This window comes from Lepisosteus oculatus, chromosome 12, assembly GCF_040954835.1.
Source record: "Lepisosteus oculatus isolate fLepOcu1 chromosome 12, fLepOcu1.hap2, whole genome shotgun sequence".
Taxonomy (NCBI): domain Eukaryota; kingdom Metazoa; phylum Chordata; class Actinopteri; order Semionotiformes; family Lepisosteidae; genus Lepisosteus; species Lepisosteus oculatus.
The window spans coordinates 24,141,126-24,156,055 of NC_090707.1; the positions used below are offsets into that span (position 1 = coordinate 24,141,126).

At 36.0% G+C, this 14,930-nt stretch overlaps 1 protein-coding gene across 1 annotated transcript in view; it reads right to left on the reverse strand.

Annotated features, from left to right (window-relative positions):
• The window catches only part of LOC102695284 (unconventional myosin-X-like), a 134,030-nt gene that overhangs the window by 80,436 nt on the left and 38,664 nt on the right, over positions 1 to 14,930 (reverse strand). The window contains exon 2 of the mRNA XM_015359310.2: positions 12,739 to 12,837. Within this exon, the coding sequence (XP_015214796.2) occupies positions 12,739 to 12,837 (99 nt within the window). The remainder of the gene's footprint in view (positions 1 to 12,738; positions 12,838 to 14,930) is intronic.

Sequence of the window (14,930 nt, forward strand, 5' to 3'; positions counted from 1 at the left end):
TGCAATAAACAAAGACATCATTATACAAATATACAGAAGGGTTATAAATATATAAAATGATTCACAGATCTAACTTTATACTTACCAGCATACACACTGTGCTGTTAATCTATTCTAGTGCTTCCGGAAACCTATTGCTACATTTTTTATTTAACCCTACACATGTAACCTGTAATAATATTTGTTTTTACTCATGAACTTAAAATATATGAAAATCTGTTCTTAGCCAATGAATTTGAACATCAAAACTCAAAATCAAACGATTATGGAAGGTCTATCTAGTTGAATGTTTCCCAAAGAGAAAAAGACCCCTCGCTATCTTGGTGATAAGTTCTGTTGCTTCAGAGAAATGCAGAGAAGCCTTTACATTAAAAAAGACTAATTAGGTGCACACTGTCTATTGAAGTATCAGCTGCTACTGAAGCCATTTCTTCTCACCCTGACTGCATTAGCAATATAGTCAAACATTACACATTCTTGACAACTTGCTTTGTAATAAGGCACTGTTCAAGTTCAAAAGTAAGGATTAAGATACTTAGCCAAAGCTCCATATTACAGAAACCTAACATACCTCACTGGACACATGATTATGAAAACTTAAGTACCAGTTGAAAGTGACAACAGATTTGGCTCATGCCAAACCTTTGCGTAATTAAAGTTGCTAGGCAACATTCAATCTTTGGCATAAAGAATTTTAGGCAGAAACCCTTTTTGAGTGTTTAATTAGTTCAACCAGATTTAGTAAAAGCAAACAAAAACCTAAACAGCCAGTTAACCATGTAATATTCCACACAGAATATCGTATGATAAAAGAATATCATTTGCAATGATGAAATGTCTGTATGAATTGGCTTCATTACTCTGCTCTCCTCCCCACTGATAGCTGATGTGTGGTGAGCGTTCTGGCGCACTATGGCTGCCGTCACATCATTAAGGTGGATGCTGCACATTGGTGGTGGTGGAGGGGAGTCCCATTACCTGTAAAGTGCTTTGAGTGGAGTGTCCAGAAAAGCGCTATATAAGTGTAAGCAATCATATTAATATATTAATTATCAATTATCAATTAATCAATAATTAATTATTATATTAATTATATTAATGCAGCCCACTGCATTTTACATGTTCTATAATTGACAATATAATCAAATATAATCAAACATTACTGATTTCTTGGCAACTTAGTTTGTAATAAGACACTTTTCAAGTTCAAAAAGAAGATAAAGATACTTATGCTAAAGCCCCCCATTACAGTAATTTCTAAGATACCTTTTTAAAATTCATTCTTAAAACATAGTTAACAGTTTTGGTACAATGTTTCCAAAAATCAGCACATTATAGAACATAAGGAAATACATTGCACACATTTATACAAGAAAAAAAAAACAAAGTATAAACAAGTATAAATAGTAACCAGTAAAAAACTTAGTTTCAGCGAATATATATAAAAATCTTCAATTTTTCCAAAGTTAGTAATTAAAGGCCAACATCTTCACAAGGAAAGAAAATACTTTGATCTTAAGGCTGTGATAAGATACAGCTCTTCTGTCTTGGATGTGGGTGCAAATCTAATCTTATGTAAATGAACTTGCATGTCTTGGATAATGAAACCACAGGCAGTCATGCAGCAGGGACTGAACAGTCTGAATCAGGAGTGATATATGGGGCCATCTGCTCATGGGGCTACTCTGCCGTCTCAGGACCCAACATGCCTTTGCTGAGGAATGCTGGGACGGCAAGATAAAGCATCATAAAACCGAAGGGGGAGCAAGTCTGACAGAAAACATACACATCCACTCACCTTTCTTCAGACACACACTCCCTTTTCTCACCCTCAGCTCTGGAGAGTAAGCTTTGTTATTGTCAGTACTTTAGTTTTGTTCTTCATTAAATGTATATAAAACAAAGTCTGATTATCTATAGACATTTAGTAGTAAATACCTTGATTTTGCTATTCTGGAAAGTGGTCATTTTAAATGTTACATATTTGTTTCCAAATAAGACTGTTCAGGACGAATATGACTAAACAGCTTAAATGCAGGAACCTTTTTCATTTCAATCATTTGCATGATTTTGGAACTAAATCTCTAGAAAAGTATAATTCTTGCTGTTTCACTGGACAAAATAAACATAAATACCCCTGGCATCACTGACCTAGATTTATTTCTGATTCTTGGTGAATGTGCAAACATGAAGGCAGTAAAAGTTTAAAACAATGTGTTGACATTACATGGTATCACTTTTTTTGTTTACTAAAAAACAAAACATACACAATTATGGCTTATTTTGTACATATAGTATTTCTGATAGTATAATACCAGAAGTAACCACAAAACATGTATGTAACAAATTAGGGTGAGGGAATACATTTTAACAACCACGTTATTCAGCATGAAGACCACAACTATATACAGTGTTGGAACTATTTGCAAGAATATGATTTATTGCATTTCTAGCTAGCTCTGGATATACCTGTTGGTTAAAGGAAAGTTTTACAACATTTCTAGCTTCCGGTTGTAGCAAAGCTTTAAAGAATAAGAACTGCATTAAACAAACTGGTGAACAAGAGGTAGGCCTTCATTTAAAGGGACAGACCTGCAAAATATAGTGTGGATATACAGACAAGCTGCTTAAGCAGGTAAATTCTGAGTCTATCATGCTCTTTTTAGGTTATACAGAACATTAGCCCTCATGGTCACACATTCTGGGACAATCAGTCTTGGTGGGTGGGTGCGGACAATTTTGTGAAGTTCTCAAACATTTAAAAACAGGGTTTTGGAAACTTAATAAATAACAAGCAGCCTACATGCAGTTCACAACCTGTCAGAGTGACTAAATAGTATGCACACAGTCTTTCTTTATTTTCATACATCTCCTTGGTTTCTATCTGTGTTCAAATTTAAATATTTTATCGCTAAATACACATTTTTATTTTTTGAAGGCTGGTGCACCAGTAATAAAGAACTTTCCCTATTCCTTCATAAAAAAATAAACAAAACATTCACCAATTATGCTTTCTTCTTAAACCAATCCTGTTTCTTCCTGGGAAGTTACTAACCATGTTAAACCCCTGAAAGCACCTTTTCTGTAAAGTTATAACTTATTGACAAATCTTTATTTATAAAACCCTGTGTCTTTTGGTCTTGTGCGTTAAACACTGAGCTTCCCTGCAGGAAGCCTCATTAGGTGGTTTGCTGTCACTTGGCCACACACTCTCCTCTGCACCTCAAGCTGCTGCCATCTGGCCAGGCAGAGGGGTGCAATGGAGCTGAGCTATAGGAAAGGCAGAGAAAAAGCAGAGCAGGACTGCAGGTGATTCTAACTTTGCCCCCCACCACTACCACCAGTGCTGTGCTATTGGACAAAAGCAGCCCTTGCCACCAGACAGCATAGCAGATGCAGACTGATCCACAAAAGTGCAACATGTGCAAATTCTGCTCAGTCCTGTCACCTCCCACCGAACAGGGGAAACCGCGGAAAAGAATCTTCCCATTTTCATTAAAAAAGAGAAAATCTTAATAAGGAAGCCAATGATCTGAATGGCTTGCATGCAGTACTGTGAAGGTGCTTCAAGCGGTACCAAACTTTTATATCATTAGAAACTGCTACTGTTTCAGCTGAACGTTAATCTTATCTTAACCCATCAGATGTAAAGGTTGACAGAAGGATGGACTGTCAGAAATCATTTTATAGATTTATTGTAGAGTGCTTTGTTTTGAATTCTTTCACAGCAAATCTTATAATTTGGAATAGACATTATGACAGGGACAGTTTTTGGTGTTATAAAATATTAAGTTATGTCCTAAAGACTAGATATGTGAATGGTTTTTAACAGTTTCATGTGCCATGGTGTGTTTCACCAGGGACAGAACTTATCAAAGAACTACTTTAAAAAGAGACTCTGATAAATGAACAACAACTCTGGTATTAACCGACTTTTAGGTGATAGACTAGATAGACTCTTTTCATGGGTTAACTTTGTATTAACAGTGAAACATACTGTAAACCAGAGGTCACAAGTACTCAAGATATCAATACAGCATCTAAAAGCAAGCAGAACAACAAAGTACTTTATTGAATCCTAAGGCAACAGTCTTGTAAAACAATCTGCCTTTCAGGATTATACAAGTATGTATTTAGTCCAAATCCTCTGTGACGTTTCTTACTTTCAGCTCCTTTCATATCATCAAAATCTCCTCATCATTACATGATGTCTGGTGAATTAGTGTCCAATGAATGGAAATCAAGGGGATAGGTGAGTGAAATCTGCAGTATTCTTTATGATGTCTATCATTGAGTCCAGGTTTTCCTCCCTGCTCTTACATGTGACAAATACATATGTACATTTTGCTTTTTTTTCTGATCCAGGTCCTAAAGAAGATTTAAATAACTGAAAAGGCAGCTTGGGAGTTTTATGAATACTCAATCTTATTCAATGGTCTATGTTCTGTCGCACATGTTTATCCAAAGGGCTATTCTGTCCGTCTCTAGTGTGGCTTCTTTTCTGATGTAAAGGTGCAGCTCAAGCGATAGATGATCACAAGCTTTCTGTTGACAGCATTGATGGGTCTCAAATCAGAACAATTAGGATTCTATACATGAGACCTTACCATATGAAGAATGGAATGCATAGAATGGACATAATGTGCGATATTTTTGAAGGAAACAAAAGGACCAGAAAAAACAACCCAATAAAATCTAAAATGCCAAACAGAAAGAAGGGCATTAAGCTGTGGACATGCAACCCCTATAATTTAATTAGATTCTTCTTCCAGCATCTGAGCTGCAGTGGAGCAGAAGAGCTCACCTTAGCAGAAAAGGTTTTCAAATTCACAGACCCATGCCCTGTGCTTAAATTTGTTCACACACACACACACCTTTCCTGTCACCTAGACACCACAGACTGGCTTCACAGTATTCTTGACATGCTGATCCAGCAGTGCCGCAGGATTGACACTGCACAGTCCCCACACACTTCTGTCTTTTCAAAGCCTTGCTGCAGCAGCACTATCATGCTGTATCTGGCCTACTTTGTTTTCAGCAAATACATCTCTGCTGCTCTTGCTGTAATCTGCATTTGCTGCTTTGCAACTGTTCTTTTTACCACTTTCTGAAAAAGACACTTGATCCCCGGCTTTCTACTACAATCCAGCAGCATTTGCATGATAATGAAAGCTTTTCTGTTGTGTACTGTATATAAGAACTTTTGCAGGCATACATTTATAAGGGATCTTAAGGGAGTTTATATCACCACATGCTGAATAGGCACCCCAAAACTAAACAAAAACAGTAGGAAAAAAGTAGGGAAGTAAGAGAGCTACTCCTATTTTTATGTTTTATTTTTATTTTTAAGTGTTATCACATGCTAATGGAACTTCAAATACTAACATAAAACAAAATTTAGGGTGGAAGAAGAAACAAGGATTCAGCACTATTTTATGAGAACGAACCTTTTAGAAAACTCACCTTTCAAATCTACACACAAGAGATATGTTGAGCACTACACAACAAATTAATCAGCCTATTATACCCACAATGAGATGACAGTGGTTTATGTTTAAAATATTCCAACAAACAATTCTATACAAAATAGACAAAAACATTTATAAGATAGATTTGATCAAATATTGAAAATACTGACTTGTAGTTTAAAAGAGGGGACATGAAATCAGAGAAAACATTGGTCTGAATAAGCTGATTTATTTTTTAAAGCAATAAGCTGAATCTGGCAAAAGCCATTAGAATTCCTGGATTCTCCCGGAAGACAGAGAGTTAAGCCTAAGAGCACAGACTGCAGGATGGCAATGGGAGGTGACAGGTGCAGTGAGAGGAACAGTCCAGAGCTAAGATTAGCACACACCAGCAGCAATTCCCTCTTTCAGGGACTTGCTATTATTTATTAAAGGGATGTTTCTGAAGAGAAAAAAGTAAATCGGTCCCTATTCAGTCCTTCAGCAACTTTGACTGCTCTCAATTTACAAACCCCAATTTCACGTCTGTGTTACAGCCCGCTCTGCTTGCACCCGATAGTGTCCGAAAGTAAGACACAACATTGAGGTCATGGGAGACAAGAGCAAGCTTTCCACAAGGGAAACGATAAACAAAAAATTACAAAAAGAAAACAAATACAATTATTTCAGAAGCATTGCGAAGAAGCTAGAATGCTTTAACACACAGGTTCCTAATTCTGGCCCATACACAGCTGAGCGTAATTACCTAATTAAACCCTTAATTGAACTAACAAGTTGCTTGTTTGGAATATATGCAAGTTTTTTTTCTTCTCAGACATCTGGGGTTTTATTTTACTTATGAATGCAATAATGAAAATTCAATCTCCATAATGTTTAATAGCTGAAAACAGTCAAATAGTTCAAATTAATCCTATTATTGAGCCAACTGGGGATTTAACTTTATACCAGAGGTTGGCTGGAAGAAAAACCAGCAGCTGTGTGGATCTCCAGGACCAGGATTGGGAAGCTGTTGACAATAGCCAGAGATAAAGTACTGTGTTTCCTTTAAATAACACTAATAAACATTACATTAATAATGATGGTTACCTTCTCATTTTGCAATTTATTTGGCTGAAGGAATGTAAACTTCATTTGCAAATTGTGCAGGTGATTTTAATTTGTTGCACAGTTCTTATGTCACCAAATTGCTTACACTGCATGGAGTTTGAGTTCAACTCAGATGGTGGTCTGCTTTGTATTTTGCTAGTTGTCACCCGAAACACACAATTCTACCAATTAAACTTGAAAGTCTCCCCAAGGTGTATTGCAAGAAGGGATGGAAGACTTGTCTGTTACTCATTAACAAATCAGATCATTGCACATTTACATAAAAGCATATGATCATTTACCACTAGCATTACAGTGTGCCAGTTTCCATGGGAACATGCCCATGAGCCTACACAAGGCAGAGCTGATGCATTAATGTGCAAAAGCAAAGCTGATGGCAATGAAGTGGGCTTGCAAAAGGAGACTTTTCTAGGATTGTTTTTATGCTGCAGCACTCAGGTTTGTGAACATGATGGAATAGTGCTTTAGTTTTAGTGCCGGCACAATGCCAACTGCTGCAGTACAAGCTACAAAGAAGAGCTATCTGATACAAACAAGTTATTTCATATTTTGTTTAAAGGCATGCATACAACTGGAATATTATATGTTAATAGCAAATATCCAAATACTCTTCAAAGGTTCAACACAACACATTAATGATGTGATACTATGCAGATACTGTCATCTACAGAATTGTAATCCTGTCAATACAAAATAATCAATAATATCATTGTTGGATAATATTTTAGGAGGTTCAGGTATCATCCCTTGCAGGGTCTCTTGGGTTTAAACAGATTTAAACATTAATTTGCCATTTTTACACCTATTGGTTCTTTTATTGCTTGAGATACCATCTGAGGTTCTTAAAAAGCCAACAGCAAAAGCACCCATTAAGCTAGAGGTTTAAAACCTTTGCAGAAACTTTGCTGAGTTTTAAATAATTTAGCAAGACACTGTATATAACACCTATTCCAATATCCGTGTACTTTTAGCACTGTTCATTTATACAGTGTAATGACTCATGTATAATAATTTCAGTGTTCTTACTTCAATGTACTCCAAAACTACGTTCAAGCAATGTGTTGAGAATTACATTTAAAAATTATCCAAGACCAAGGAAATAAATATGAAACTGCATTATGAAATATTGTACAAAGGCATAAAGACAGTGGATTTATTTTTAAAGGTTATGTTTTTTGCGTAAAATATAATGGGTGATTTGTAGCCTGGGACTATGGGGAGGTAATGCTTATGGGGAGTGTTGAATAATCAAGGAAGAATACAGCAAGTGGACACTCACAATAAGAAGGTAAGTCATTTACTATTTATCAGTTGTGTAATAATGAGTGTGGGTGAAATTTGACAGTACAACCTAATAAAAGCACAGTGAAGTCAAATTTAAAGCTCCATATCAAAATTATGTCCCTGCTGGTCACTATGTTGTCCTGATAGACTGGCAGCATATAAGCTATATACTGTAATTCACAATGATAAATGATAATGTCAGGTGCCACTTGAAGAAAAATGTCAAACATATTCAGGTGCATCATTGGCCAAGCTACAGAAACAGTACTGTGAAGCAGCACAGACTCCTCGATGAGTGAGAAGCATGGGTCATTGCGTTTAACTTTGAGTGAAACTGGTCATTCTCGCAGCTGGCAACCCCAACTGTGTGATTAATATGGAACAACGTGGAGGAGGGGACTTAGATGTGGAATATTTTGTCACAGATTTAGTAACAGGCAATTGTGGTCCTGCAATATTTGCAGTGAATGATAACGTTGTGGTTGGAATCAGTTCCAAGTCTTAACATCCTTCTTTCCCACATTCCACTAAGATTCAATAAGCCTTATTTATATTCCTTTTTTAAACAAAATAAGAAACCAGGGTGGCACAGTGTCTCAGTGTTGCTGCCTCACAGTTCTAGGGCCCTGGGTTCAATTCCTGACCTGGGGTGCTATCAGCATACAGTAAGTATGGTCTCCCTGTGTTCCTCTGGCCCTGGTGTGATTCTCTACATGTCAGTGTTTGTGTCTGTGTGTGCCCTGTGACAGACTGGCATCCCATCCAGGGTGTATCCCACTTTGTGACCATTCCTTTCCAGGACAGGCTCCTGCCCTCCCACAACCCTGAATGAAGCAGTTAGGAAATGGACAGGTCGATAAGAAGCCAGTGTGAAACCAATAAAATGGGTTGAATAATGCATTGAATACTTTTTAACAGAACACATATGAAAGAAAATTTCATATTGAGGTATCTAAATTACATTATTGATATTTCCAAGCCAAGCTCAAATAAAACCATTGGTAAAGAGAATCATGGGAAAGAAAACTGTATTGACAAGATTAAGTCCCATAACTGAACCTTTCACTAGCTAGAACCTAAAAGAGAACACATTAAAAATGTGAAATAAAGTGTTAAATCAGGGTAAGTGTCTTAAGCATGAGGCAACGTGAATGGTTATTCTAACCCTAGATCAGCATCCGACATTGCCTCATATGAACACCGTCTATAACATGAGTCCCAAGTTTGCCTAAAATTGACTCAATGGCATACCAGAAAGAAATCAGATCAATCATAAAAATAAAATTAAGATGGAATTTTTTGGCTAAAAATTCTGAAATTCTGTTTACACAGTTAAAAGTTACATTTCAGACAGTTTATTAGGGTTCACAATCCTCTTAAACCTAGACATTTGCGTGTGTTACGACTGCATTTTAAGGAAAGATTAGAAACATAGCACAGAAATAACACCCAAAGGATTGGCACTAATTGGGATCTAATTACAGCATCAGTTCACATACAAACTCAGTAGGGGGGCAAGGAATGTGAAGACAGTGCCTCTAAACAGAGAGAAATACACAGTGTCCTCTACAAGTAAGATTATCATCTGCTTCATATATTGAATGTTCCATACGGATTTCCAAAACCAACTTCAGTAGTTTCTGATCATTTTAGAGATGTATTCTATTAAAGTTTCTGTCCAATTCATAGACAATATAAACTACATAGTTGCTTAAAATAGAAAATAAAGGACCTTAGGTTTGCAACTCACTGTGAATGATAATCCAACAACTATATCTCAACTTCTAAAAGTTTCGGATGACAGCAACGTTGCCCTTCCTAAAAAGAAAGGATCCTAGTTCTTTCCCTATGACTGATACACTCTCATAGATTCAACGAGGAAGACGTCTCACATTTCTGAGACTGTATATAAGCAAATCTTCACATGGGTAAACAACACATGTATCCTTGTTTTTTAGAGAGTGATATTTTACATGACAAATATAGGCTTTAATGGTGATATCCACAAAGGCATTCTCCACGTATTCCTTATTTTGAATTATCCATTTACTAAAGCATTTTTAATCTATACCTGCGTTAGAAGTTGTAATCAGAGTTTTTGCAAGTTAATTTAAATTTTATAATTTAATAATTTAAATGCCTGGCCCTTTATAATGAGAGCCTGTGGTGCCTGGACTATAGGGAGGGGATCAGTAGAGATGTAATATCATATAAATCAAATAAGATGAGATTTCAAAGAATTAATGCTAGTTTCTGTAGTGAGGCAAAAATACACTGACCTTAAACCAAAAAAAATCCTAAATCTACTCTATGTAAAAGGAATCTGCACCTGTGAAATAATGGATTTTGAAAACATTTAGCATAATGCAAGAAATCCATAGAAATCTGCCAGCAAAACAAATTATCAAACTTTGGCAGGAGAGTAAATAAATGCTTGGCACAACTGCACGATAAATCACATCAATTACCTTTTCATTGTGGCTTGTTGTCTGAAAATCATTGACAAGGGTTTTTTGTTTCCTTTCAAATGAGTCAATATCAATGGCAAATAAATACATCTTACCACAGTCCATAACATATTAAAACAATTAACTTGGGGTTCTTTTAATTGACAAGGTATTGACTAGGAGAAATAACCATAAAAGGCTGTGACTGAATTGGCTGGACTGTACATGAAAAAAAAATTAATCAGTTTTGAGAATACGTGGCACCGGAAGGCATTTCCCCACTAAGACATTCCTGATTTTATTCTTTAATGTTAAGCTCTGATACTATTTTCAATCTCTCTTATATTTTTTTCTGCACAGGATTTCCTCCAGACACAAAGGTCTCCATAGACTGCCAAGCCGATAAGTATGGAGTGCTGGGCGACACTCCTAGTGGTCACAATTCCTGCCACTCATTCCCCAGACACAGTCCTCATCTTGTGATCCTTCTTAAAGATAACAGCCATAAAGGGCTGCAGTGAACAAGTGGCAGAACATTTTGCCTGTTACAAGTTCGTTGCCATTAACTATAGACACATAGCCAAGACTTTGACAGAGTATAAGATAGCTATGAGACAAAGGCTTGTTCTGATTTGCAGTGATCAAGTGCAAGTTCTAGAATGCATTTGATAATATAAAGAAAGCAAAACTTGCTACACCTTTCTTTTTCGGGACGAAAATTTATATTGATGTTAAAAGAGAATGATTCGATGGTTATAAAGCAGCAGTAGAATTATTTTTGCCAGCCAAAATTAAAATAATCAATTAAGCACTGCTGTGAAAATACTATTGTATACTGTATGAACGAATGGAATAAGATACAAATGAAAATAGTCTGTTAACACTTTACACAGGCATGTGTCTTGCAATTGCACAAATGTTATTGAAGAAATTATATTACCGACAGAGGTAATCTATAAGGATTTGCTCATGTTTTGATAACTGAATCAGCCAAAAAATGAAAATATGTTAGCAGATTCTTTTTCAATGGTAGAGTTACACCCTTTGTATTTCCTTTTTAATTTGACATCTCTAAGTGGTTTATTATCAATCATTAATCATTTATTCCTTATATTATTTTATCATCATTTAAGCCACATAGTTAATGAAAACCCATTTCACCCTGACAAGCCACAGTTACGTACTGAAGACTCATTACCTTAGGTTTGTTTACAGTTTTCTCACTGTCCTGGAGACAGGAAACTCTCATGTCACATGCATTTATTAGCATGCAAGAATGTGACTCACCCATTGTTATTGAGCCTAATTTATTCATCAAACAAATGGCAACATAGTTAATTTCTGGTCCTGTCAAGATGTCTATCTGGGAGACTTAAAACTGGCCTGTCTTACTAAAACTCTCAATATCAGCTGCGAGGATCTGGTGTCTTTAGGGTTAGCTGTGTTTACCTGTTGAACTCACGCTATCTCCTCCCCTCCTACTGGGCTGGATTCCTGCTTACCCAGAAAGTCCCCAAGGGCAAATTCCAGAAAATGGACACCTGACATCAAACTCCAGTCTCTAATTTCAAGTTCAAAGTCACAAGATGATGATCAGAGGTTCAGGTACAAAGTGCTTGAAAACAGACAGCATGGATCCTCTGACACTGACCCCATTGTTACAGCAGCACAGAAGCAGGGAGATAAATATCCACACAATCTTGTGATTTTTTTTCCTTTAAGCAAAGATTACTTGCCTTCACAATATTAAAATCAGTATAACAGGACATTTTAAAACCTTGCAGCTACTGCAACACATCTCAGACTATACAGAGAAAGTTCAGTTTGTTAAAGAATAAAACTTAACTACAGTATATTTTCCAAGTAAAAGCTTGATCATTTATAAGTCTTCACATTTTAGAATGTATGGCAATTGAAATGTTGGATCAACTAAGTTTAGAAGAACACTAAATTAGAGTTTTGGGCCACTTTTAAAAAGCTTTTGTGAAAGAAAAAAACACCAAAACCAGTGATCTTGGAAAATCTTTTAAAGTTGTCTTATCTCCCACTGACAGAGACAAACCATCCAAGAGGGAAAATAAAAATGCAGAGCATGTTCAGTCAAAACCTTGCCCCCAAACAAAGCGATGATCTATTTTAAGGTGCAGTGAAGGACTTACGGGTCTGGTTAATATTAAGTATGATTGAATAAAAATTGATATTTGGTGTTCTCTAATTAATCTTCACGTAGGTTTAAAGAGTATGTTTTTACTATTCTATTATTTCTGTCATAGTTTGGAGGAATATAATTACACGTAACCCAGCACAGAAACAATATGTAGCTCACCCTCTCATTGTAGCACCTCAACATGACGTAAAAATTTTAATTGACTTAGTGAAGCTTGTATTATCCCAGTTGAATTTCTAAGTTGGGTCAATTTTTGTAGGCATACCTCTCCATAGTCAGTTCTGAGGACCAAAGAGCCGCTGGAACAGGAGCTTACAGTGGATGGGTGAAGCAACTCCTTCTCTTTCACCCACACCTGGGCACCCTGCAAAACAGTGATGAGTTAAAAACGCATGGCAAGACTAAACATGCTGCTAAAAAAAGCAGTGAAGCACATCGGCTGATGAGACATGCTAAACAGTGTTTAGATTTGTTTAGGAAGACAGTTCACTACGTCATAATGAGAAATGGATTTTATGTTAACATAAACATGCTGTTTGCTTAGAAATACTGTGCGATGACTTCAGAAGATCTATAAAGCCAGTGCAAAGAAGGGGAAAAAAGAAATGTTTATGCTCTCAAATGTTCTCAGGTAACTTTAAATAAAATAATTGCTATAAGAAACTGGCAGTCACAAGCCTAATAACTCCCCAGTGAACAGAACAAAAATTATACTTCGTAGCATGGTATTATCATGTAGTACCAAAAGCAATATGGTGGCTTTGTTATTTTTATTTCTTTAATACAAACTTTAACTTTTTCATTGTGCATCTCCAAACACCACAATGTTTACTGATTCTACACATTTACTGACAGAAATGTGCTGTGTATATTGTAGATGGGTAGATGGATTGAATAATGTTCCAGGAAGGAAACTGCTGAAAAAAACTTTTAATAGTTATGCAATCTTGAGCACCACCCTGCACTGTTAGTGAATAAGATACCGGAATTGTATTGCCTCTGGGTGGGAATATCTAGCTAAGGAAAACTGAAGAGTGATTTACAGGAAGACTGTAAAAAGGTATTTGCTTCACAGTAAACTAAAGTTTGTTTAAAATTTTCTTTTGTGAAAGGCCTTTAAAGGTTTAATAATAAAAAAGAAAAGACAAAATAAGTTTAATTATTAAAATAATTAATTAACCATTTTTCTCTGAAAAAACTTTTGTATTTTTAATTGTTTTTAATGGAGGTAGCAAAAGAGTTGAAAAACAGCTGTGCACTGCAGTAAACTGCTTTGAACCTCATCCTGTTGATATCCCACTACTGCCTATTCAAGTCTTCAAATACAGCTGGTGTGATCTTTTATTTTTGGAGTCACGTCCTAGGCATTTTCAACAGCACAGAAAATGTCCTATAGCCTACACAGCAAACGATACAGCCAGAGGGTGTGGCAGAGACAGCACAACTCTCACTGCACTGCTGTGTAATTACCTACCACAACTCTTTTCAGGCTCAATTACAGAGAGCACTGGGAAATTATAATGTTGGAACAGGCAAAATTTGAACATAAATAGACAGTTCTCTGAAATCATCTCTCATTTTTTTTGTTTTACATTTGATGTCAGAATATTAAAATCTTCAAAGACCATAGACTTAGTATTTTAAGGGGTATTTTTCCGGCTTTGTTAAAGAATATGAGGCTCTCAATCATAAAAGATGAATTCACATCAGTATCAATTAAAGACATCTGTGAGTTAGAGAAATCCCCTCTCCGTCATTTCCACATTGATTGAATTTGTTGCCACTTAAAATTCGAAGCTATTAGGGTCTTTCTATACAAATACAATATACAAAAATGTTGCTGCAGCTCATTGCACAGAACAGTCATTTGATACTGCCCTAAAAGTGTTTTTCCCCAATAATAATTATGACAAATTCCTCTAAAATAATTATGATCGCACTAGTAACAATTTCAACTGCAACAAAAATAGAACCAATTTCCAAGGTGTTAGGTGTATAATCTTACTATTAGTATTTTTACAGAAAATGCCCGTTTCTATAATTCACCTTTGGTCTAAGATCTATACATGTGTCATGCATATCTATAAACATATGATTCAATTAACATAAAATAGTCTGATCCCTTCATTGAAAAAAGGTTCTTTGTCGTTTCTCCATCTATATATAAAATGCATTTGATTTGATTCACTTACACAGACCTTGTATGAAGTCACAGCCTTTTAATTATGCAGCAGGGATGAGAGGAGTTAGAATTAAATGTTGACGACACTCACTCACTCACAAGCTCTGCAGCTGCATTCTCTTTGTGGCATTCTATTTCACTTGTGCTCCTGATCCCCTCAATTTTCCATTGAATTAAAGTGGGATTCAGCTTCTCCTTTAAAAAGCATACTTTTCCCAAGTCTAGCGGATGTTTGCATTTATAAATCTTACAATTGAAACTAATGAGCAGGCTGA